This window comes from Schistocerca gregaria, chromosome 1 (assembly GCF_023897955.1).
Source record: "Schistocerca gregaria isolate iqSchGreg1 chromosome 1, iqSchGreg1.2, whole genome shotgun sequence".
NCBI classification, from domain to species: Eukaryota; Metazoa; Arthropoda; class Insecta; order Orthoptera; family Acrididae; genus Schistocerca; species Schistocerca gregaria.
In genome coordinates, this window is record NC_064920.1 from 536,970,111 (window position 1) to 536,997,106 (window position 26,996).

The 26,996-nt window shown below is 47.8% G+C and overlaps 1 protein-coding gene across 2 annotated transcripts in view; it reads right to left on the minus strand.

Moving 5' to 3' along the window:
- Positions 1-482: 482 nt before the first annotated feature.
- Positions 483-26,996, minus strand: part of LOC126355441 (U7 snRNA-associated Sm-like protein LSm10) — a 48,480-nt gene continuing 21,966 nt past the window's right edge. For both annotated transcript variants that reach the window (XM_050005753.1, XM_050005762.1), the window contains exon 3: positions 483-772. In XM_050005753.1, coding sequence (XP_049861710.1) covers positions 686-772 — 87 coding nt within the window. In that variant the 3' untranslated portion in view covers positions 483-685. The remainder of the gene's footprint in view (positions 773-26,996) is intronic.

Here is a 26,996-nt window from a genome sequence, read left to right on the forward strand (position 1 = left end):
TTGGGTATTTCTTGAACTTACAGTTTTGTCCAGAATGTTGTGAAATTACCAGAAACTTCAAAGAATCATCCCCTTCTATAAAACTATTCTCCAATGTGTCTGTGGACTCCACTAAGTATTGAATGGCAATTAGGAAGGAATTCGACAATGAACAATGTCAATGAATGAGTTTGTATTCATATATTATTGGCATGGATAGAAAAAAAAACATTATTTTACAAGAAATGAGTAATCTTGTGGCTCTTCTTCATATTCCTTTTCACATATTTTTTCAAAAATCATTCATCTGAGAATAGACTCATCTGAAATGTAAAATACTGAGAACATGGGCTTCCAAAAATATATGTTGTTATTTGGGAAAACAGGAATGAAATCACAATGTGTGCTGTACATTTTTTTTTAATTGTTGTTCTTCCAAATCATTCAATACTCATATTCATCACAAATATATACAACACATAATGGTAACCAAGACAAAACAGATATTCATATATCAGTTTCTATATGCAAAGGCACAGTAAAATGAAGAACCAGTGAAAAAAATATCTGCACCAATATATTGTTGATTTCACACAATGCTTTCATTGTACTATTATACATGCACATGAGGTGGTGAAATGTCAATCATATTAATGGAAAGTTTATAATGAACAGGATACACATGTTTAAATGACTTATGTCTCTGTTATTTCTTCCGCTGAACTCTGCGATATGTATCATCCTTTTTGCCAAGCTTTTCTATTTGCTTCTTAATAGCTGGAATGATATCCATCTGTAAACAAAAAACAATATTACTTAACATAACAGCAAATATTCTTGTTACTTTATACAGTAATCAACAGAGTCACAATTATTGAATTATATGAAATAAAACTGTCATAACTTCTGAACGGTTGGCATTAGGACATTCAAACAGCACAATTGTCTGCAGGGCGTGATGGGACTTAGTACGCGCATGATGGTTTGGTTTAGCAACGAAGCCCAGTTTCATTTGGTTGGATTCATCAATAAAAAATTGGCGCATTTCGAAACTTAGAATCTGCATTTCGTGTTCGAGAAGTCTTTTCACTCTCAACCAGAATAATCGGTGTGATATTCGTTGACATCACAGTGACTACCGAACAATACATGAAGGTTTTGGATGATAATGGAGATGAAATTATCTAAAGTGGATGCAAGACAAAACTCGACCTCATCGAAGCAGAACTGCTTTCTGGTTCTGGGGTACCCAGAGGCCACTGATATGGGCCTCAATTGGCCGCCATTTTCTCCAGATCTGAACACATGCGACTCCTTTTTGGGGGGCTTTATTATAGACAAGGTGAACAGCAATAACCCCCAAAACCATTGCTGAGCTGTAAACAGCCATTCAGGAGGTCATCACAGCATCAATGTTCCAACACTTCAAAGGATCATGCAGAATTTTACCCTTCATCTGCACCTCATCATCACATCGAACATGTCATAACCAAAATCCAAATATCTATAATGATATTTAAATGTTGAATAAAGTGTGTACACACCATAGTTTGTAAGTAATTTAGGTTTGCTTTTTTCATGTGGTTTAATAATTGTCACCCTGTAAAAGGTGTGACAGAGATGAAATAATAATGTTGATTTTGGGACACTCAATATCATGGTTATAAGCAAATGAATGTAAGAATTCAATAAAACAAACAAAATCACTATTCGCAAGCAATTTTACAGTGATGATTTTCTATGGACATGATAGCATCTTTTTAGAGAACAATTGGCTGTATCAATACTTAAACATTTAGGAAAGCAAGGAAGTCTGCCCTCAGAGGAAGATCTGTGGGTACAACCACTCCCAGCCCCCATCAATGGCAACACTGCCTGTTCTAATCATATCACAAGTTGGCATCACTCAAATGTTCAGACCTTTTAGTTAGCCTTGCAGAAAGGAGGGAGGGGGACAGTACCTGCTCCAACCTCTATTCACAAACTCAATGTTCCAGCAAAAGGCATTTTCGTACTTAGATCCTCAATGGTTTTTCTGTTTGTTTCCCATTTAAAACAGCCACTAAAAAGAAGGATTAGCGACTTTACTTCTGGTACTGGCAGGACCTTCGGAGCAACTCTCAGCAAGAGAGAACACCATATTATTAAAATAGGTGGCTTGCCAGGCTCACTACCAGTTGCATAACTTAGGTAACAGGTGGCCTAAGCATACTTCAACTTTGCTATCATATCGCCACTCCCATTCCCTCCCAGCTTGTTGGTTGTCATGCCCACAGGGAAAGCAGCACAGTAAATGCAGCTTAGTTTGTAGATTACATGACTGCTTCCACAGGTATCCGTGCCATTGTAGAATAAGAGATAGCTGTGACAGGACTGGAGTAGGAAGTGGAGGTGGTGCTGATGGGGTGGAAGGATGTATGGGGCAGTTCTTGCATCTAGGTCTATTTCAGAGACATGAGGCAAGAAGCTGGAAGCAGGGATGGACAAGAATATTGCACAGGTTCGTGGGTGATGGAATACCACTGCGGGAGATGTGGGAAGGATAGTGGGTATGATATTGCTCATTTCACAGTACGAATAGAGGTAGTGAAAACCCTTGTGGAGATTGTGATTTAATTGCTCTGGTCCTGGGTGGTACTGAGTCAAGAGGGGATTGTTCCTTCATGGCCTGATGCGGGTATGTGGGAGGTGGGTCTGTGAAGGCCTCAGTGGTTGATTGACTGATTGATTAACTGAGAGGGGTTCAGGACCAAACAGCAAGGTCATCAGTCCTGCGATTCTGAAGCGAGTCAAAGAAGTAAGAGTGTCTGCAAAAAGTGGACGGATGCAGTCATGGAAGTCAAATTATAAAATACTGAACATTAAACACACACAGTAAAGGCATAAAAGGGGAGACCAATTCCAAAAACTGGAAAAAGGTGGGGTCACAGACTGAGAAGGCTGTAAAAGAAGTCCCAACCACTACCAATCTGCCCCTGCTCCAAGATTAAAGTAGAACCTTACATCTGGCAATAAAAACCACTTTCATGGATGAAACTGAGGACCAGTTCAACCATCCGTGGATCGTCTGCTAATATTAAATTTAAGGAATCGGGAAGACTATACTTAACAATAAGGCCGAAAGAAGGGGACATTTCACCAATATGTGAGGTATCGTCAGTCTGGCTCCACAACCACACTGTGAGGTTGGGTCGTTACATAGGAGGAAACAATGAAAGATGGGTATGACCAAAGCATAAATGGCATAAAACAGTGGATTCCTTCTGAGAGGAGCAGAAGGAAGAGTGCCAAACTGCAGTAGACTCCTTGATTGTGCGGAAATTATTACTATGAGCTGTAGCACTCCAGATGGCATTCCACTTTTGGACAAAGAGAGATCTGATGTAGATCTGCATATCTGCAGCTGGAATCATGAAAGGAAATGGAGGGGAGGGGGGGGGGGGGGTAGTAAGTATCTGCTTCTCTAGCCAAACTGTCAGCCAGTTCATTACCTGGGATGCCCTCATGACTTGGAACCCAGAGAAAGATGACTGAACAGGTGGAACGCTCAAGGGCAGAGAGGTAGTCATGGACAGCAGAGACCAAAGGGTGACGAGAGTAGCATCAGTCGATAGCTTGCACCCTGCTCATGGAGTCTGAACAAATTGAAACACTTTAGAGGGAGACCTGAGAAACAAAAAGGAGAACTCTATGAATGGCTAGAAGCTCTTCTGTGAAGACGCTACATGATCCTGGCAATAAAAGGTGTTCGAAGCCAGTAGGAAACATAAAAGCGTATCCCACCTGCTCGATTGTCTTAGAACCATCAGTGTAAAAGATGGTGGCACCCTGGAACTCTGCAAGGATGGCACAAACAGTATTGTAACGTGCTTAGAAACAATGTTAGGAATGCAAAGAGTATGTGGTAATGCAAATAGAATAGCAAATTTACAGAATAAAATTAAAACCATATGGTCAATTGTGAAGGAAGTGTCTGGTCAGCAGCAAAAGGTCGACGATATAAACTCAGTTCGTAGTAAAAATATGTCTGTTACTGATAAATCAGATATATGTACAGCATGTAACAATCATTTTCTGAACAATGCTGGTGAATTAAATAAAAATTTAGTTTCTACAAGGAATCATAACTTTCTTGGCAAATGCCTTTCCGAAATTGATGTCTGAAATATTCCTCTGTGATACACACAAGGGGGAGATTGAGTCAATAATTAAATCACTGAAGACTAAGGACTCTCATGGTTATGATGGAGTGCCTAGCAGAATGTTAAAGTATTCTGCTGCACATGTTAGACCTGTATTTAGCCATATTTGTAATTTTTCCTTTAGGAATTGTCAGTTTCCTGAACTATTAAAGTGCTCAGTAGTACAGCCACTTTATAAAGGGGAGAAAGGGATAATGTAGACAATTTTAGACCAATTTCTATGCCATCAGTATTTGCTATAGTTATTGAACAGGCTTTGTTTGTAAGGATAATTGATCATTTTATATCATACAATTTGCTATCAAATGTACAGTTTGGGTTTAGTAGTCATTTAACAACGGAAAATGCTATATTCTCTTTTTTCTGTGAGGAGTTGGATGGGTTAAACAAAAGGTTTCGAATGCTAGGTGTATTTTTTGATTTAACTAAGGTGTTTGTTTGTGTTGTTCACAAAATATTGCTCCAGAAGTTGGACTATTAGGAATACGAGTAGCACTTCACAATTGGTTCACCTCTTACTTTAGCAACAGACAGCAAAAGGCCATTATTCACAATGGGAATTTTCATGCTATTGATTGCATATGAAATAATAGGCAGAGTCCATTTAAAAATACACAAGTTTTTGTTGAAAATAGTATTTGCTTATGTTTTAAAATTTCGCATAGTATTTGGTTTCCTAAGCCCCTGCCGTATGCTCATGCTGGTGAAAACCGTTTTTGAATATCTATTGTTGTTCCAAAGATATTTGAGGTGGCAGAGTTAGACACACTGTTAAATGATATGCCCTCTAGTATTATGGGTAACTATAAAATATTTCTGTTTGCTGATGACACTAGCTTGGTAGTAAAGGATGTTATGTGCAACATTGGCTCGGTTTCAAATAGTGCAGTTCATGACCTAAGTTCATGGCTGGTAGAAAATAAACTAACACTAAATCACAGTAAGGCTCAGTTTTTACAGTTTATAACACATAATTCAACAAAACCAGACTTTTAATTTCACAGAATGGGCATACGATCAGTGAAACTGAACAGTTCAAATTTCTAAGTGTTCAGATAGTAAACTGTCATGGAAACCCCGCATTCAGGATCTTGTTCAAAGACTTATATGCTGCCATTTTTAACATTCGAGCAGTACCTGAAGTGTATGATAGTTCAATATGAGAATTAGTCTACTTTGCTTATTTTCATTCGCTTATGTTGTATGGTATTACATTTTGGGGTAGCTCTTCCCATTCTAAAATGATATTTTTGGTTTAGAAACAGGAGGTTTGGGCAATGAGTGGTGTAAGTTGACGAATCTCTTGTCGACCTCTGTTCATGAGTCTGGTGTTTTGACATTGGCCTCTCAATATGTACATTCCTAACTGTTATTTCTTGTTAACAATATTAACTTATTCCCAAGAATAAGCAACTTTCACTCAGTTAATACTCAGCAGAAATCAAACCTGCATTTGGATCAGACTTCCCTAACTCCTGTGCAGATAGGTGTGCGGTATACTGCTGTATCAAGTTTCAATAAGCTACCATTCAAATTCAAAAATCTTAGCAGTAATCCACATGCTTTCAAATTGAAAATAAAGAGTTTCCTCATGGGTCACTCCTATTCCGTCGAGGAGTTCCTCGAAAAATTAAGCTGATTCTTGTTGTATTGTTGATTGCATTTACTTAAACTTATGGACTGACCTTTTTCGGGTTCATAAACATTTTATTTTTATATAATATTACTTTTATGTTGTAATTTCATGTGCTGACATGTTCCATGACCTTGGAGACTTGCTTCTCAATTGAGTCCTACGGAACTTTAAGTGTAAATACATAAAAATAAAGATACCTGAAAACCATTGGAGCAACAGAGACCTTAGGACCCTGCAATAGATTGGTACTAATCCGTGATCTAGGCACCATCCAATTGGGGGAGGGAGGGGGGGTATGGGAGGAAAGACACAGGGTGCAGTCCAGAGAGTGGAGATGGAGATCCTGAAAGAGGGAAGTGAGACACATGCCAACCGACAATCCCATGCGTTGGCAGGTGTTAGGAGCGATACATCCCTCATTGGCGAGGAGCACAGGGTACATAGGATGATCAGGGTATCAGCAAATGGTGATTGCGTAAGAAACAAGGAGCTGGCTCCATCGGATGTATAGAGGGGGAATCCCCACTTCCGTGAGGAGACTATCAACAAGACTAGTGCAGAACCAATAGCCAGATGCACCACACAATGTTGGACAGGGTCAAGGAGTTTCAAAGTTGCAGGACAAGATAGTAAAGATGGAGATGAGTGGAATGGTCTGCACCCCAAGATGTGTAGGCCAGAAGGCAGATAGCATTAAGCTTCCGCACGCATGTAGTCTTTAGGTGGCGAATGTGGGGAAGCCATGTCAGCTTGTTATCAAAAATAAGGCCCAAGAAATGGCACTGTGCTACAACACAGAAGAGCTGGTTGCCTAAATAAAGTTCTGGAGCTGGGGTGTACTGTGGGTCGACGACAAAAATGCATAACCCGCATTTTGGAGGGAGAAAACGAAGCCATGAGGGATGGCGCATGCAGAGGCCCACTGGATGTAACCTTGGAGCTGGCATTCAGTAGATGCTACAGAGTGGGAGCTGCACCAGATGCAAAAATCATCGACATACAATGCTGGGGTAACCAGAGGCCCAACAGAGGTCACAAGCCCATTGACGGCAATGAGGAAGAGTGTGACACTTACCACAGAACCCTGTGGGATACCATTCTCCTGAATTTGAAGGGTGCTGAGTGAAGTGCCAAGTCAAACCTGGAAGAGCTGGTGAGATAAAAACTTGTGGATAAAAATCAGAAAGGGGGCCACAGAAGCCCCAGTCATGGAGGGTAACTAAAATTTGATTGTGTCAAGCCATGTCATATGCCTTATAAGAACGTGAAAAGGTGCCGGTGGTGAGTGAAACCCTGTCGGAAGGCCGATTTCGACTGGAGTAAATGGTCATTTGGAGATCGCCCTGCCCGGAAGCCACTCTGATATGGGGACGAAAGGCCTCGAGATTCGAGTACCCAACATAATCTGAAGCTGACTATCCTTTTGAGCAGTTTACAAATAAATTCATCAGGCTAATAGGGCAGTAGCTGTCTAGAGACATTGGGTTTTTCCTGAGCTTAAGGACGGGGTAACAATACTGTCATCATTGTAATGGAAAAGCATCTGTGAGCGAAATGTGGTTGGAGACCCTGAGGAGCTGTTGCCTCTGGGGAACATCCAAGTGTTGGATGGAATTCAGACCTGAGGCTGTGTCTTGTGGTGAGCTACGAGCCTGCACCAATTCCCATTCAAAGAAGATTGCATTATAGGGCTCAACATGGTGCAGGATGAAACGGAGGGAGGTCTGTTCAACTCTGCGTCTCTGCCACAGAAAGGCAGTAGGGTAGGAAGAGGATGACTATGCCATCGCAAAGTGTGTCGCGAGGTGTTACTCAAGGACAAATGGATCAGTGCACAGAGCATCTTGGAGGTTCAGACCCTGGACAGTTGATTGTCACTGGCGGCTCAGAAGGCTATGGAGCTTGGACCAAACCTGCAATGAAGAGGCATACGTCTGCAGGGAGGAAGCATAGCACTCCCAGCATTCATTTTTACTCCGCTTAATAAGGTAATGAGCCTTAGCATGGAGACGCTTAAAAGAGAGGAGGTTGGACTGTGAAGGGTGTCGATTAAATTGCTGCAACGCCCGTCAGTAGTCCTGGACAGTGACTGCAACATCCTTGGTCCACCACAGTACTGGTCGACGATGAGGGGTACCTGTATATAGGGGAACAGCAGTGCCAGGAGCATTCAGAATAGTGGCAAAGATGCCTTGCACGACTACATCAATGGAATTCAAGAGGGAGGTGTCAAAGTTCACAAAAGATGTGTTTAAGGGCCAATTGGCCCTGCAGAATGCCCAATGTGAGGGCCCATCTGCCTGGTGGCAGCAGGAGAATGATAGAATCACCAGAAAGTGGTCACTGTCACAAAGATCATCATAGGATGACCAATGTAGGGAAGCCACAAGGGCAGGGGAAGAGATCGTGAGATTGATAGCAGAGAAGGTGCCATGAGCAGCACTGAAGTGGGTAGGAGAACCACTATTGAGGTGGCACAAATCGAGGTCCGTGATAAGTTGGTCAATTAGGATACCCCTACCCGTTGAAGTGACACTCCCCCATTGTGGATGGTGGGCACGGAAGTCCCCAAGGAGGAGAAACGGGAGTGGAAGTTGCTGGATTAAGGTAGACAGTGCAACGTAAGGAAGTCTCCTACCTGGAGGGAGGTAGACATTGCAAATTGTGATTGCCGGAGTCATTTGCACTCAAACCTTTATTGCTCCCACATTGGTATGCAGGGGGATCCAATCACTAATGACATTGGAGCGAACCAGAGTGCAGACCCCACCAGATGCTACCCTGGAGCCAGCATGATTACAACAGAATGCCCGATAACCACAAAATGTTGGAGAGTGGAGAATCTTGAAGAACAAGACAGAACGCAGAATAGGACTAGACAAGATGTTGCATTTCTGGCACGTGACTATAGTATCCACTGCAATTCTCCTGGATGATCGTGTGGCAAGACTCCAAGATAGACATAAAGAAGCTGAGTTGGTCAGGTCAATCGGTCTGTAGTCATCACTGACAAGTATGTGGTGCCATCCAAAAATAAGATGTCAGACTCACGTAGCGAGGGGGAAGATGGCACCTCCAGGGGCACTGGGGGCACATTGTCTTGCGATTTAAGTTTCTTCTTCTCTTTCTGAGGTGGAGGAGGGCAGGGCAAGGGGGGCGTACAGGCTTCTACAAGATCAGGAACTGAAAGAGAGGGAGTGACCTTGGGGCGCATAGATGGTGCGCCTTGTAGCCGAGTGGTGATAAGAGTCTTTTGGCCTGAGAGACGCCAGGGAGAGAGGTCCCAGGAGTGAGGAACTTCTTCAACCAGGGAGGGTGAGTGGCTCTATGATGGGAGCTCATGGGAACTGCAGAGAAGGGGAAGGGGGGAGAGGGATAGTACCGGGGTAAGGCTGAGGAGAAGGAGGAGGAAATGAAGTAACAGAGGTGAAAGTTGATAGTGACACTGGATAGAGTCTCTAATTCTTTTGGCGGGCGTCAGAGTAAGATAGGTTATCCAGGGACTTGTAGTCTTGGATCTTCTTTTCTCTATTGTGCACCAGGCAATCCAGCGAGCAAGGGGAGTGGTGGTCAGCGCAAATGACACACAGGTGGTGGAACACAGGGCTCACCTCATGGAGTGGATGGCCACAATCACCACACAAGGTGTCTGCTGTACAGCAGGAGGACATATGCCCAAAACACAAGCACCAAAAGCACCGCATAGGTGGAGGGATGTACGGCTTCATGTCACATCTGTAGCGCGTAACCTTGACCTTCTCTGGGAGGGTATCCCCTTCAAAATGCAGAATGAAGGCACCAGTATCAGTGCAATTGTCTTTTCGACCCTTCTGCTCAATGAAGTGAGTGCCATGCCACTCCAGATTAGCCTGGAGGTCATCATCAGTTTGCAGGATAAGGTCCCTATGAAAAATTATTCAGAGATTGGTGAGGAGCGATAGATGTTGTTGTTGTTGTTGGGATGTTTAAGGGGGGCTAAACAGCTAAGGTCATCAGTCCCCCATTCCAAAAAAAACCAGCGAAACAAAATTTACGGAACAGGTAAAACCCCAAGGGGGGAGGAGACGCCCCTCCCCCCAGTCACTGAAAGAACACCAGTGTGTCAGCGAACACTAGAGACAAGAAGAGTACAGACGAACACTGGACAGAAAGAAACGGAAGAAAATAAGAGGGTCGGAGACTGGTTGACTGACCATGGGTACAAAAATTGGGAAAGAGTCAACCATCCGAATACACACATTAAAATCTGGAACCAATGAGACACTCGAGGACAAGATACACAGAAAGGGAAAGGGACAGGTCCCCCCTAAATGGAACCATAAAAAGGACTACCACGGATAAAATTTAAAACGTCGTCAGCCATGGAGGCATCGTCGCATAAAACCAAAGGCAACGTGCCCGGGAGATTAAAAGTCTGCCGGAGGATGCGCAGGCGGGGACACTCCAACAAAATGTGGGCGACCGTCAACCGGGACCCACACTGACACAGGGGGGGATCCTCCTGACGCAAAAGATGTCCGTGCGTCAGGTAGGTATGGCCGATGCGGAGCCGACACAGGATGACAGAGTCCCTGCGAGAAGCCCGCAGGGAGGACTGCCACACATCGGTCGTCTCCTTGACAGCCCGCAGTTTATTCGGAGAAGTCAGGCTACGCCACTCGTCACGCCACATCTGAAGCACCTTACGGCGCAACGCCAGCTGCAAATCACGAGCCGGGAGGCCGATCGCCAAAGTGGGGGCGTCGACCGCCCCTTTGGCCAGCCTGTCGACACGTTCATTCCCCGGGATGCCAACGTGACCTGGCGTCCAAACAAAGACCACCGAACGACCAGAGCGGGTAATGGCAAAAACAGACTCCTGAATAAAGGATACCAGAGGACAAGAGGTATAGCAGCGGTCGATAGCCTGGAGGCTGCTCAGGGAGTCACTGCAGATGACGATGGACGTACCTGAGCAGGAATGCATATGCTCAAGAGTGCGCAATATGGCCACCAGCTCTGCTCACAGCCTGAAAACGAGGCGACGAGCGCAAGAAAACGGTGACAGAGGGCCACATGCGGAACCGAGTCCTTGGGTTCCCGTGCCAAGTCCAGGCGGACGGACGGACGGGTCATACACCAGGGAGGCGTGGGTGCACAGGCCCGGAAGGGCGGCAGAAGAGGGAACAACCCCAGTTCCGACAGCAGGGACTGGACACGGACAGCAATGGAAAGCCCAGACCTAGGTCGCCGGTCGGGCAGAGGGAGGACCCTGGCAGGGAAAAGCAGGCGATGATTGGGATGGCCCGGTGAGCAATGCACATGGACAGCATAGTCGGCGAGCAGTCGGTGGCGGCGAATCCGCAGCAGGGGAACCCCGGCCTCCACCAGCAGACTATCCACGGGGCTCGTACGGAAAGCACCAGTTGCAAGCCGAACCCCACAGTGGTGTATGGGGTCCAACAACGTCAACACTGAGGGCGATGCAGACCCATAGGCCAGGCTCCCATAATCAAGCCTGGACTGCACAAGGGCTCTGTATAATCGCAACAGCGTGCTACGATCTGCACCCCAAGACGCATGGCTCAGGCAGCGGAGGGCGTTGAGGTGCTGCCAGCACTTTTGCTTCAGCTGAGTAATATGAGGAACCCATGTGAGCCGGGCATCAAAGACGAGTCCTAAGAAGCGGCTAGTGTCCACCACTTCAAGTAGGTGACCGTCGAGGTAAAGTTCCGGATGAGGGTGGACCGTCCGACGCCTGCAGAAGTGCATAACTCGAGTCTTGGCCGCAGAGAACTGAAATCCATGAGTCAGAGCCCATGATGCCGCCTTGCGAACGGCTGCTTGCAGCCTGCGTTCGGCGACTCCCGTAGTCGTTGAGCTAAATGAGATGCAGAAGTCGTCGGCATACAAAGAAGGAGACACCGACGACCCCACAGCTGCAGCCAGACCATTAATGGCCACTAGAAATAAGGAAACGCTCAACACCGAGCCCTGCGGGACCCCATTTTCCTGTATATAAGATGAACTAGAGGCGGCACCGACTTGCACCCGGAAAGAGCGGCGCAATAAAAAGTTTTGAAGAAAAGCTGGAAGCTGACCACGAAGACCCCACTCGCGCAACGTAGCAAGGATGTGATGCCTCCATGTTGTGTCATATGCCTTCCGCAGATCAAAAAATACAGCAACGAGATGCTGACGGCGGGAAAAGGCCGTACGGATAGCAGATTCCAGCCGCACCAAATTGTCCGCAGCAGACCGGCCCTGACGGAAGCCACCCTGGGATGGAGCGAGGAGACCGCGCGACTCAAGGACCCAACACAAACGCCGCCCCACCATACGTTCGAGCAATTTGCACAAAACGTTGGTTAGTGTAATGGGGCGATAGCCGTCCACCGCCAGAGGGTCCGCACCGGGCTTCAAGATGGGAACGATAACACCCTCTCGCCATTGCGACGGGAACACGCCCTCGCTCCAAATGCGGTTAAAGATGGTGAGGATGTGTCTCTGGCAGTCCCTGGAGAGATGCTTCAGCATCTGCGCGTGGATGCAGTCCGGTCCTGGCGCTGTATCAGGGCAATTGGCGAGGGCAGCGAGGAATTCCCTCTCGCTGAAAGGAGCATTGTATTTTTCAGAACGACGTGTGTGGAACGATAACGGCGTCCGCTCGGCGCGCTCCTTTAGAGAGCGAAAGGCAGGAGGGTAAGTTGCAGTCGCAGAGCTCGTAGCAAAGTGCGTGGCAAGGTGGTCAGCAATGGTGGCGGCGTCCGTGCAGACAGCGCCGTCCAGGGAGATTCCAGGGACACCCATAGGGGTCTGGTATCCATAAATCCGCCGGATGCGGGACCACACGAGCGACAGGGAGACACGGGAGCCCAAGGATGAAATGTACCTCTCCCAGCATTCCTGCTTACGCCGTGCAATAAGACGACGGGCCAAGGCACGGAGCTTCTTAAAGGCGATGAGGGTCTCCAGAGACGGGTGCCGCTTATGACGCTGGAGAGCCCGCCTACGGTCGCGAATAGCCTCAGCAATCTCCGGCGACCACCAGGGGACAGACTTCCTCCGAGGGAGTCCAGAAGAGCGAGGGATGGCAATCTCGGCCGCAGAAATAATTGACGAGGTCAAGACACGGACCACCTCGTCAATGTCACCCTGTGGGAGAGAAGTAATGGTGGCAGCGGAAGTAAAAGCCGGCCAGTCAGCCCTGTTGAGAGCCCAGCGGGGCAGGCGCCCAGAAGAATGACACTGGGGCAGTGACAAATAGATGGGAAAATGGTCACTACCACACAGGTCAGGATGCACTCTCCAGTGAAGGGATGGGAGAAGTCCGGGGCTGCAAAGAGAGAGATCGATGGCCGAGAACGAGCCATGGGCCACACTGAAATGCGTGGGAGCACCGGTGTTCAAGAGGCTAAGGTCGAGCTGAGCCAACACATGCTCCACAGCGCGACCACGGTCATCGGAGACAGTCCCACCCCATAGAGGGTTGTGGGCATTGAAATCGCCCAGAAGCAGCAATGGCGGCGGGAGTTGAGCCAGCAGCGCAGCCAAGACATGTCGGGGGAGTTGTCCATACGGAGGAATGTAAACAGAGCAAACAGTAATAGCCGGCGAGAGCTCAATCCTGACAGCGACTGCCTCTAAAGGCGTCAGAAGGGGTACTGGTGAGCTACAGACAGAGTGGTGAACAAAGAGGCAAACTCCACCTGAAGCTCGTTGACAGTCAGCGCGGTTCTTATAGTATCCCCGATAACCGCGAAGGGCAGGGGTCCGCATTGCTGGAAACCAAGTTTCCTGAAGAGCAATGCACAGAACAGGGGAAACACTCAAAAGCATCCGGAGCTCAGGCAGGTGGCGGAAATAACCGCCGCAATTCCACTGGAGAATGGAAGCAGGAAGGGACTGGGAGGGCGTTAAGTCCACTAAGAGACAGACGGCGCCGCAGAGTCAACGGCCGCCACCGAGCGAGAGTCAGCTGTGTCCATAGGAGAGGTCCCCGAGGGTTCCGTGAGGGCGAGATCCGCGGCAGAGGCGAGGATCTCCACCGCATCCCCAGAGCCAGAGCTATTGACAGCAGGCGATACTGAAACTGCCGGAGCGTCCTTCTTCTTGGACACGTTCCGGTCCTTCTTCTCGCGTCTGTCCTTTGGCTTAGAGGGCTGGGAGAGTTTCTCTAAAGGAGCGTCGGAGGCTGACGACGACGCAGAAGCCCTACGACCAGCAGGTGGATGAACCTTCAGCCACTGGCTGACATCCGGCGGGGTAGCAGAAGAACCGGAAGAAGGGAGGGCCCCGAGGGACCCCTTCCGCGAGAGAGGAGCCGGCAGAGACGACGCCGGCAGAGAAGGGGGAGGGGGAGGGGGAGGTATCGAGCCCCCTGGTTTTGGAGCAGATGTCACTCCTGAAGCATGTGCGGGGGGAGTGACAGAAGGGGGTTTGCCCCCAACTGCTAAGGGGGCAACAGAGGAAGGCTTGCCCCCAGACAAAAGGGGGGCAGACAGAGATGGACGGCCCCGAGGGCCAACTGAAGGCGGCACAGAGGAGGCGACAACTGCCGCCCGCGAGGGCGACGATAACGTAGCTGCAGCATAAGAAGTTTGAAGAGGGACAGGATGCAACCTTTCAAATTTCAGTTTTGCCTCGCGATAAGTAAGCCGGTCCAGGGTCTTAAATTCCATAATCTTCCGCTCCTTATGAAGAACGGGGCAGTCCGGCGAGCATGGAGAGTGGTGTTCCCCACAGTTGACACAGACAGGCGGAGGCGCACATGGAGAATCGGGATGGGAGGGGCGTCCGCAATCTCGACATGTGGCACTGGATGGGCAACGGGAGGACATATGCCCAAACTTCCAGCACTGGAAGCACCGCATCGGGGGAGGGATGTATGGCTTGACGTCACAACGGTAAACCATTACCTTGACCTTCTCAGGCAATACAGCACCCTCGAAGGCCAAGATAAAGGCACCGGTGGCCACCCTGTTGGTCTTGGGTCCTCTGTGCACACGACGGACAAAATGCACACCACGTCGTTCCAAGTCAGCTCTCAGCTCGTCATCGGACTGTAACAAGAGGTCGCGATGGTAAATAATCCCCCGGACCATATTTAAGCTACTGTGGGGAGTGACGGTAACAGGGACGTCTCCCAGCTTATCACACAAGAGCAACGCCCGTGACTGGGCTGGGGAGGCCGTCTTGAGGAGGATGGACCCATTCCTCATTTTAGACAAACCCGCCACTTCCCCAAACTTATCCTCCAGGTGTTCCACAAAAAACATAGGCTTTGTCGAAAGAAAGGAGTCACCATCACTTCTGCTGCAGACAAGGTATTGTGGTACATAAGGCTCCTGCTTGGCACTAGATCTGCGTCCCTCCCATGGCGCAGCCAACGAGGGGAACGACTGAGGATCATATTGTGCAGCATCGAATTCAATTTTGCCTCGCTTAGAGACGCTGGTGGCAGTGCGACCACCAGCTTGCTGAGATTTATTGCGCTTCATTGCGCCACATCCGCCCAGATGCCACCTACTCCGAACGAGGGCTCTCCCCAAGGGCGCCACCCAGCCAAAGCAACGGGTACCTGGCCGATATCCCATTGCCCGGAGTCCCCGTGCCCCAGACAAGATGGGCACATACTCCTTGGCATGCATGGGGAGGAAACAGCTCTGGCATCTGTAGTGCGATCCCTGCGTGGTCAGGGGGCTACCACCAAGAGGGTACATGACGACCCCACCACAACGGACTGGCTACCGTGCTGGATTTTAGGTGTTGAAAGGGTCCACAATTGCCGTGGGCGCTAAGAAGGGGATTGCGCACAAGACGAGGAGGCAACCCAGAAGACATGGGGTGTAAATCCCTCCACACGACAATAGATAGCATGCAATATGGAGGTGCACGATGGACCAATAGAAAAACACCACGTAAGGCGTCCTTCCCCAAATGGCACGCACTAACAACGGAAATTTTGAAAATGGCAGGTCAAACCCAAGTGGGGACCATCACATAAGGCCGAAACTTTGAAGACTCCTTTTAGTCGCCTCTTACGACAGGCAGGAATACCGCGGGCCTATTCGTACCCCCGAACCCGCAGGGGGAGAGGAGCGATAGACACTGGGACATTGCCAAAATGATCAAAGGCACAAAGGGCTGTGGATTGGGTGGCAGAAGAAGCTTTGATCAACAGGGAGCCCGACCCCATCTTATTAAGAGACGTCACTTCACGAAACTTGTCCTCAATATTTTCCAAAAAAACAATGGCTTTGTGGCAATGAATGTGTCCCCATATGTCCTAGTACAGACGAGATAATGGGGACAGGGTTTCATCTCAAGATGGGGAGCCTGGCCCTCCTCCCATGGTGTAGTCAGGGAAGGGAAGGTTGCCACGCCATACAAAGAGGCATTCAATGATTCTTCACCATTCGAAGAGACAGCCGTTTGTGAACAGCCAGATTTTTGCAGCTTGATATGCTCCCTGCACCAAGCATCCGCCCTTATACCACCCACTCTGACAAGGGGGTCTCTCAATAGGCGCCACCCAGCCACAGCAAGGGGCATCTGACACGGCGGTTGCAGCCAGGATATACATGGGGAGGGAACAGCTTGGGTATCAGCAGTGTGATCCCTGTGTTATCAGGGGGCTCAGCCATATGGGTACATAACAGCCCCACCACATGGACTGGCTACACATGCTGGTGACCTAGCAGGGTGGCAGGGGGCTACACTGAGGAAGGGAGAGGGGAAGGAAGGGGGGAGAGGAAACCACACCACAGATGCTAGAGAGGGAGCTCTTCGAGAGAGGGGAAGGAGGTGGCAATGGGGAAGGAGCGAGTTTAGGAAGGGAGGGCAGGGTGAAGGAAACACAGCCAGGGTAGGAAGAGTTGGCTGCGATAGCTCGGGGCCCCGTGTGCGCCACGCACAAACTCTCATAAGAACTGTGAGCCCCCTGGGGGGAAGGCCTCAGTGAGACCCTTGGTATATTTGCAGGCAGTCTGCTATTCTCTACAGACGCAGGGGCCATGGGTTGTTAGTCTGCATGGTTGGGACTTCTTAGTATGAAGTGGATGGAAGGATTGATGAGTTTCAAAGGACCAAACTACATGGCCATCGATCTCTTAAGCCTGTTTGTGTCAAGCCAGGAATGTGTGTGTGTGTGTGGGGGGGGGGGGGGGGGGGGGGGGCAAAACCAGTTAATCCACCAATCGTAGGGCTGTCAGTGTATACCATATCTGAGCCTGGAAATGGGTCAAGGGCATCAGGAACAGACTGGGAAAAGTCACAGGGTCTACTGAGAGTTTTGGTTCAAAGGAGAGATGAGGAGAGCCAAGGATGAGGTGAAAAACACCCCAAGAACCAAGAAATCAACACAGCCGTTGGCTTACTGTTCATTCAAGCAACATGCAGAGAACATTTATGAAGCCAAGTGGGCCATAACTGTCCATCTAAAGGGGGTGTTTACCTGGTTTCAGTGCTGGGACAACCACGCATTCTCGTCATTGAGACAGGAACTCATCCTCTTTCCAGATACAGTTGAAAATGGCAAGGATGTGAAAATTCCAATCCACTGATGTGTGTTTGAGTGTTTCTCTGGGGATGCAGTCTGGTCATGGAGCCTTGTCAGGGCAAAGGGCTAGACACTAAGGAATTCCCACTCACTGCATGGAGCATTATAAGGTTCCAGGTGATGCACAGTAAATGGTAAAGGAAGTCTCTCTTTCTATGTGAGAGGGCACAAAATGCAGGCTGAAAATTCTCCAGTGCAGAGGCTTAAGTGTAACGAAAAGCAAAATATTCAGCAACAATGTCTGGATCAGTATAGACATCACCCTTCACACAGATATCAGGCATATATGTGGGTTACTGGTGTCCACAGAGGAGTTACATCTTTGCTCAAACCTGCTGAAGAGGAGTATGTGGACCGATGGTAGCATCATATTACTCCCAGAATTCTTGTTTCTCCCATATTATGAGGTAACAGACCTGGGCATGGAACCATTTAAAGGCAATCAGGTACTTCATCAACAGATGTTGCTTATGGTATTGAAGAGCCTGCCTGCGATCTCTAATAACCAAAGCGATTTCAGGGGTCCACCAAGGTACAGTCTTCTGACTGGAGGATCCCAAGGAAGAGGAGATCGCTGAATCAGCTGCCAACAGAATGTCTGGAGTTGTGCTCTAACAAACAGTATCAATACCTCAATGCCGCGAGATGCAAAGGCCAATGGCAGTGGTGAAAGCATCCCAATCAGCTTTGGAAAGAGCCCATGCAGGTCGATGCCCAGCTAAGCAATGCCAAACGAGAGTCAAAATGATCAGAAAATGATCACTGTTACACATGGACTCTCCAATGGATGGACAGAAGAGCTGGACTGTAAATGGAAATATCAATGGGCAAATTAGACCAATATGCTACATTGAAGTGTGAGGGAACTATCAGTATTCAAGAGGCAGAGGTCAAGCTCTGCAAGCAAGTTTTTGACAGCTTTACCATAGCCAGAAGTCATAGGTTGGTTTGTGGGATTATAGGGACCAGATTACTACGGTCATCGGTCCCTTGTTCCAAGAAAAAAAAAACTAAAACCTCCTAAAGAGAAGAAAAATGAACAACAGGAAAGACAGCAGACAACACAGGACAAGAAATACTCAGACAAAGAACAGACAAAACAAAGTAAAACCACACAGAGTGTGGCGGTGGTTGGCCGATCATAGGGATAAAAAAGGAAAAGCCAACCACCGAGAACACATTAAAAACTCAGTTTAAAATCGTAGGCCAAAGGCCAGAATCAACACAATACAATAAAATGAAACAGAAACACTCAGATTAAATGATAAAAAACCCCTGACCGAATAAAACGTAAAACTAAGTCAGTCATAGCAGAGTCATCTATTAAAATAGCAGGGAGCATGTCAGGCAGTGCGAACGACTGCCTGAGCACAGCTAAAAGTGGACAGTCCAATAAAATGTGGACCACTGTCAAAACGGAGCCGCAGCGACATAAAGGTGGGTCCTCACGTCGCAATAGGTGGCCGTGCGTCAGCCATGTGTGCCCAATGCGCAGCCGGCAGAGGACAACAGACTTCTTGCGAGAGGCCCACAAGGAGGAGCGCCACACACCGGTAGCCTCCTTGATGGCCCGAAGTTTGTTTCGTGAAGGCAGGGCGCACCATTCAGTGTCCCAAAGGTACAGAATTTTGCTGCATAGGAACACTCGCAAATCTGTCTCCGGGAGGCCAATGTCCAGAGATGGTATACTGGTGGCCTCTTTCGCCAGGCGGTCAACATTCTCATTGCCGGGTATCCCAACATGGCCTGGGGTCCACACGAAGACCACAGACTGGCCGCAACGTGCAAGAGTACACAGGGAATCCTGGATAGCCATCACCAGACGAGAACGAGGGAATCACTGGTCACGAGCTCGTAAACCGCTCAGGGAATCACTACAGATAATGAAGGACTCACCTGAGCAGGAGCGGATATACGCTAGGGCTCAAAAGATGGTGACCAGCTCAGCAGTGTAAACGCTGCAGCCATCTGGCAAGGAGCGTTGTTCGAAATGGTCCCCTAGAGTTAGTGCATACTCAACACGACCAGCAACCATCGAACCGACAGTGTATACAACGCCAGAGCCCTGATACGTGGCCAGGATGGAATAAAAGCGGCGGCGGAAGGCCTCTGTAGGGACTAGGTCCTTCGAGCCCTGTGCCAAGTCGAGCCGAAGACAAGGGCGAGGAACACACCATGGGGGTGTACGCAATGTGGCCCGGGAAGGAGGTGGAAAAGTGAGAACCCTAAGCCCGGAAAGAAGCTCTTTGACTCGGACTGCGATCGTACAACCTGACCGAGGCCGACGTTCTGGCAGATGGACGACCGATTGCGGGAACAGGAGATGATAGTTGGGATGCCCAGGCAAGCTAAAAACGTGGGCAGCATAAGCGGCCAGCAAACGTTGGCGTCGTAACCGCACGGGAGGGACACCTGCCTCCACTAGTATGCTGTCCACAGGGCTGGTCTGGAAGGCACCAGTGGCAAGTCGTATCCCGCTGTGTAGTATTGGGTCCAGCACCAGCAACGCAGATGGGGATGCTGAGCCATAAGCCAGACTCCCATAGTCCAGACGGGACTGGATTAACGCCTGGTAAAGCCGTAGGAGAGTAGATTGGTCGGCACCCCACCTGGTGTGGCTCAGGCATCGCATAGCATTTAGATGCCGCCAATACACCTGTTTAAGCTGCCAAATATGAGGCAGCCAAGTCAACCGGGCATCAAAAACCACCCCCAAAAACCTATGTGACTCTACCACTGGAAGAAGCTCGCCATCAAGATAAAGCCGCGGCTCCGGGTGAACTGTGCGTCGCCGGCAGAAATACATAACGCAGGTCTTGGCTGCCGAGAACTGAAAACCATGCACTACAGCCCAAGACTATGCCTTGCGGATTGCGCCCTGTAGCTGTCGTTCAGCAGCTGCAATGCCAATAGAGCTGTAGTAAAGGCAGAAGTCGCCAGCATACAGGGAAGCGGAGACAGAATTTCCCCACGGACGCAGCGAGCCCATTAATGGCTATTAAAAACAGGCAGACACTTAGAACAGAACCATGTGGCACACTGTTCTCCTGGACTTGGGAGGAACTATATGAGGCCGCGACGTGCATGCGGAAGGTACGATACGACAGAAAATTGCGGATATAGATCGGCAGAGGGTCCCGAAGACCCCATCCATGAAGCGTAGAAAGGATGTGATGACGCTATGTCGTATCATATGCTTTCCGCATGTCGAAAAAGACAGCGACCAGATGCTGACGGCGGGCAAAGGCAGTACGGATGGCCGACTCCAGGCTCACCAGATTGTCGGCGACGGAGCGGCCTTTACGGAACCCACCCTGAGACAGAGCCAGAAGGCCCCGAGACTCCAGTACCCAATTCAAGCGCCGGCTTGCAAAGAACATTGGTGAGGCTAATGGGACGGTAGCTCACCACCTCCAAAGGATTCTTCCCTGGTTTCAGAATGGGGACAACAAGACTTTCCCGCCATTGCGACGGAAACTCACCCTCAACCCAAATACGGTTGTAAAGGTCGAGGAGGCGTCGCTGGCAGTCCACTGAAAGGTGTTTCAGCATCTGAGAGGGGATGCTATCTGGCCCAGGAGCGGTATCAGAACAAGCAGCAAGGGCACTGCGAAATTCCCACTCACTGAATGGAACATTGTACAATTCAGGATGGTGGGTGCGAAAAGAAAGACTCCGACATTCTATCCGCTCTTTAATGGAGCGGAGGCCCAAGGGGTAGTTGGCAGAAGCGGAATTCAGAGCAAAGTACTCTGCCAAGTGGTTTGCTATGACGTCGGATTCAGTACAAACTGCTCCATTCAGTGAGAGCGCAGGGACACTGACAGGGGTCCAATGGCCATAGAGGCGTCAAATCTCGGCCCAGACCTGCGATGGAGTGACATGGAGGCCAATGGTGGACACATACCGCTCCCAGCACTCCTGCTTGCGTTGGCGGATAATGCGGCGGGCTCGTGCACGCAGCCGTTTGAAGGCGATAAGGTGGTCGATTGAGGGATGTCGCTTGCAACGCTGGAGCGCCTGCTGGTGAGCTTTAATCGCTTCAACGATCTCAGGTGACCACCAAGGCACAGTCCGCCGCCGAGGGGACCCAGAAGAACGGGCAATGGCAGATTCGGTGGCAGTAACGATGCCGGTGGTGACCGATTGAACCACTGCATCAATGTCATTGTTAGAGAGAGGCTCAATAGCGGCAGTGGAGGAGAACAAGTCCCAGTCAGCCAGATTCATAGCCCATCTGCCAGGGCGCCCAGAAGACTGACGCTGTGGCAGTGACAGAAAGATCAGAAAGTGGTCACTACCACACAGGTCGTCATGCACTCTCCATTGGACAGACGGTAAGAGGCTAGGGCTACAGATGGAAAGGTCAATGGCGGAGTATGTGCCATGCGCCACACTGAAGTGTGTGAAGGCACCATCATTTAATATCGAGAGATCGAGCTGCGCCAATAAATGCTCAACGATGGCACCTTGACCTGTTGCCACTGACCCACCCCACACACGTTTATGGGCGTTAAAGTCGCCCAGAAGTCATAGTTCCACCCTACAAAACATTGCAGGCATTGAAGTTACCCAATGTTAGGGAGGGTGAAGGGAGCTGAGAAAACACTACAGACAAAGTGTTCTGGGACATTTCATTGTTGGGAGGGAGATACACATTACACACAGTACCTTCAGAGCTGTCTTCACACAAACAGTCACAGCCTTCAAAGTCGTATTGAGTGGCACATGTTTGGTGTGAACAGAGTCCAGAACATATGTGCAAAAATCACACGATGCTCTTTCATAGTCAGTGATTTTTCAAGTAGCCCCAATAGCTGTGGAGGGTAGGGGTCTACAAGTTTCCTGGAAGGCAATACAAAGCAGGAGAAATGCACAAAAGCCTTAATAGCTCAGCCAAATGGCAGAAAAAAACTGCTACAGTTCCTCAGGAGGATCATGCTATCAGTATCTTGTGGGAAACAAAGGGACTAAGGAGGCATGTCATGCTTCGAGGCCACCTTCTGCCACTGGTTGTGAAGATAAGCCATCAATACACATTTGTTCTGAATCATGGTGTGTGGGGAGGGGGGGGGGGGGGTCATCTGGGCTATAGGGGCCACCAGAAACATTGTCTCAGGTACAGTTAGTTTCAGTGCAGGGGCCACTATAAACTCCCTCTTTTTGGAAAACTACTTGGATGGTTTAGATTTCTGTGAGGGCTTGTCTGCTCCAGATTCCGGTACAGAGGAGGAATGTGAAGTTCTACAACCTGCAACCAGTGGCTCCTTCAACCACTGGCTGGCATCTGATTGCAGGTCAGCTGAGTCCTGGGACGGCAGTGTCACATGGGACCCCTTCCTGGTAAGGGGAGCTGGAGAGCATTGATTGGGGGTTTGGGACTAATATTCCCCAGTGGACAGGGAGGCGATGTTCCCAAAAGGGGGAAAGGACATAAAAGGCATAAAAGGAAATTTACTTTGAAAGTAACACTTATTAAACATCATTTGCTCCATTTTCTCATGACCTGTTAGAAATGTCAACAGTTACAATGACACACTTATCAAAAGTTGTTTGTTGATACGAAGTATTGTACAGTCTTCGTCCTAAAACCTTTGATACAATTTGCTGTCAGCAGACACTTGTGTTTGCATTTTAAATCGTACATTTTATTTGCAAGTAAATTTTTATTTTGGCAATATCCTCTTGTTTATGTTTTATTGCCACAATATTATTCTGCAGTAGTGGGCTACAGTAAAATTCATTGTTAAGAATATCAGTTCTTACCAGTCAAAATTACAAAAATTTAGTTGAAAACAAAAACAATCAAAAAATCCAAGAATTCTAAAAAAAATCCTGTTTTTTCACTGAAAAATTTCTGAATTTTACCTTGCTTCCCCAGTTTTTCCAGGGTATATACGCCCTGGAGTATTTCTCGCTTTGTGTCCGAGTCCTATGTTCCTCCCACAGTGTGGTCACAGAAGGGAACATTTTAGCATCTTACCTCTCTACTTTGTAATATGTCTTCGTTTTAGAAGAGACTGCTGGGGCCAGTGGAAGAAGGTTTATTTCACTTCATGTGCAAATCTTCCACCATGGTACCACCCACTCAGAATGGGGGGCTCTCTCCACAGGTGCCACCCACACACAGCAACTGTTACCTGGCCAGTAAATCATTTCCCAGAGTCCATATGTCCCAGCCATGATGGGCATATACTCCCTCACTTGCACGAGGAGTTTCCAGCTCAGGCACCAACCATGCAATCCCTGCATGGTCAGGAGGGGGGGGGTGGGGGGGGTTATCACCATGAAGGTACTTGATGACCTAGCTCCCCCTCCCTTACAACAGAATGGCTATTGTTCTGGGGTATGGCCACAGTGCCATTGCAAAAAAGGAAGGTGCAGAGAGAGAAAGACACAAAGGTGGAATATATGTAATGATAGGCAATCTTCCCCTGCATGATCTGAACTTTAGAAAAGAAGTATCAAGTCAAAGCCAACAAGTGAACCATATAACTAATAACAAGAAAGTGTAGAAAGCCAGAAGGTAATAAAACAAGTATCCAAAATAAAAACCAGATCCTAGCCCAATCAACATCAAGAAGACCATCCAATGGTAAGGTAGAGAGGAAAAAATAGTAGTAGAAAGATAGACCTATAGCACAGAAAGGAATGTACTGCTGCACAGGCTGGGGCCCTGTGGTGTCCAGGTACGTATTCAGAAGAGACATGAGTTCCTTGGAGGGGGGGGAGGAGGGGGGGGGGGGGGAGGAGGTGTTTAGAAAGCTAGCTGTCAAAGTGGAGGTACTGCTTGTGGTTGGTAGGTTTGATATGGATGGAGGTACGGAGGTGGATGTCAGCATCAGAGAAAGTGACTTGTTAGTTTGAGGAGCAACAGGTGAAGCAAATGGGAGTGAAAGTGTTGGGGTTCTAGAGAAATGTAGATAAGGTATCCTCTCCCTCAGTCCAGATTACAAAGATGACTGCTTCACACACTGCACCGTCCAGCTCCTTCCTGCCAACACCAGCTTTTCGGAATAGCACAGCTGGGGACCCTCCCTGCAATATCTTCTATAATGCTGCTACTTCCCTAACCTCAACTTTCACTAGACCCTGACTTTCACCTCACTCTATCCCCTTCCACACTCCCACCCCAGCACTACACAGCCTTCTATTCCACTAACACACCCACCAATCTCCCCCCCCCCCCCCCCCCCCCAAACCACCTGACTGCACCTAGCAGCCCTACACTGTCCTTGCATGTCCCTACAAGCTCCCACAAGCAGCACTACACTTCCCCCACACCACTATCCCTCCCCTTCACTCTCCCACCCTCCTCCTTACCACTCCCTCCACAAACTGCTTCTCTCATCAGGCCCTGTTGCTATACACAGTCTGGCCTCAGTGGCCAGAGACAGTGGTTGTGTGTATGCAAGTTGTGATTGTATGAATGTGTGTTTGTTTTCTCCTTTATATGAAGATCTTTTGGCCAAAAGCTCGAATGTATAGCAGTCTTTTCGTTGTGTGTGTCTGCATTGCAAAGTTCCTCTATACAGTAAGTAGCAATCTATCCTTTTCATAATACTGTGTACTTATGACATGAATATAATAGAGGGAAACATTCCACATGGGAAAAATATACCTAAAAACAAAGATGATGTAACTTGCAAACGAAAGCATTGGTACGTTGATAGAAACAATAACAAACATACACACAAAATTCAAGCTTTCATAACCCACGGTTCCTTCATCAGGAAAGAGAGAAGGAGAGGGAAAGACGAAAGGATGTGGGTTTCAAGGGAGAAGATAAGGCGACATTCCAATCCCAGGAGCGGAAAGACTTACCCTAGGGAGAAAAAGGGACAGGTATACACTCGCACATGCACATGCACGCACGCGCGCACACACACACACACACACACACACACACACACACACACACACACACACACACACACAGACAAGCAGACATGTGTAAAGGCACAGAGTTTTTGTTTGTGTGTGTGTGTGTGTGTGTGTGTGTGTGTGTGTGTGTGTGTGTGTGTGTGTGCGCGCGTGCATGTGCATGTGCGAGTGTATACCTGCCCCTTTTTCCCCTAGGGTAAGTCTTTCCGCTCCCGGGATTGGAATGCCGCCTTACCTTCTCCCTTGAAACCCACATCCTTTCGTCTTTCCCTCTCCTTCTCTCTTTCCTGATGAAGGAACCGTGGGTTATGAAAGCTTGAATTTTGTATGTGTGTTTGTTATTGTTTCTATCAACGTACCAACGCTTTCGTTTGGCAAGTTACATCATCTTTGTTTTTAGATATATGTGTACTTCATGAATTAGGCAAGGAATCTGTCAGTATATACATGACAACCTTTTACATAAATTAGAATTTTATGGTGTCACAGGAAATTCTGTGAATCTGTTTAAGTTATATCTCAGTAACAAGAAATAACATGTATCAACAGGGAAGTCATGTAAAAACCTGGAAACTAATTACTGGTGGTGTACCACAAAGTTTGACCTTTCATCAGTAACATTACCTCATGCAAAGTTTGTGATTTTTGAAGATGAAGTAAACATAGCAATAAATAGAAAATTAAGTACAGTTCCAGAAAGTGTTATTAATTAAACTTTCAAGGACATTAATAAATTATTTACAGCCAATTCATTGATGTTAAACTCTGAAAATTCACTCTCTCATTGTGCAGTTCAGAATACGCAGGAGACTTCCACCCAGCATATATAAAGTATGAGGACATGCATATTTAAGACAGACATTGCCAAAGTTAAATTCTTAGGATTGCAACTTAATAAGTTTCATACATCATTGTATTTTAGAGTAGAACAAGCTTAAGTATTTTAAATCCAAAATCATGTAATATGCTATGTTTGTGATATTAAATAAAAATCATCCTGCAGAAGTCTGTTTAAAGAATACTAATTAGTGCTCCACAATGTATTTATTCTTTAATAAAATTTCTCATAATTAACATATCTTTCTTCAAAATCAACAGTTTTGTTCATAGGCTTAATACTGTGAAGAACAATTTAGTATCTCTTACTTTGGTGCAGAAAGTTGGCCGTTTTTCTGACACTTTCTCAGTAATTTGATAGCAACCATAAAAAGCTTGGTTACTAATGATGTTCAGTTTATAACGTGCATACAGGATTTATTAATTGCTAAGTTGGTTAGCTCCAATTATGAATTTCTTAGTAAACCCAATTGGTGTGCTTATATTATCAACACTATCACATAATATGAATGCTATTTTGTAATTTGATTAACGCTCACCTTCAGTTCTGCAATGTTAACTGTGCAAATAAGACTTGTAAACAGCTTCCTTCTGATAGTTCTTGACTGGAGTAGCATAGTGGAGCAAATGAAATTGGTCCAGACAGGTGATATGATCAGACATGAATTTGTGGCAGTATTGATGGAGGAGGGAAAAACCTACAGTTATTTCCAACAGGATGGAGCAACAGCTGACCAAACGTGGAGCACATTCACACAGTCTCTACACTGGACAAAGCTGTTAGCTGATGTCAGATGGTCGCAGCCCTGGCTGGCCACCCAGATCACCTGATCTATCAGTGTGCAAATACTTTGTGTGGAGAGCCCTCAAGGCTAAGGTATATTGCAAAAACCCTCATAGTCTTCAAGAACTGCAGCAA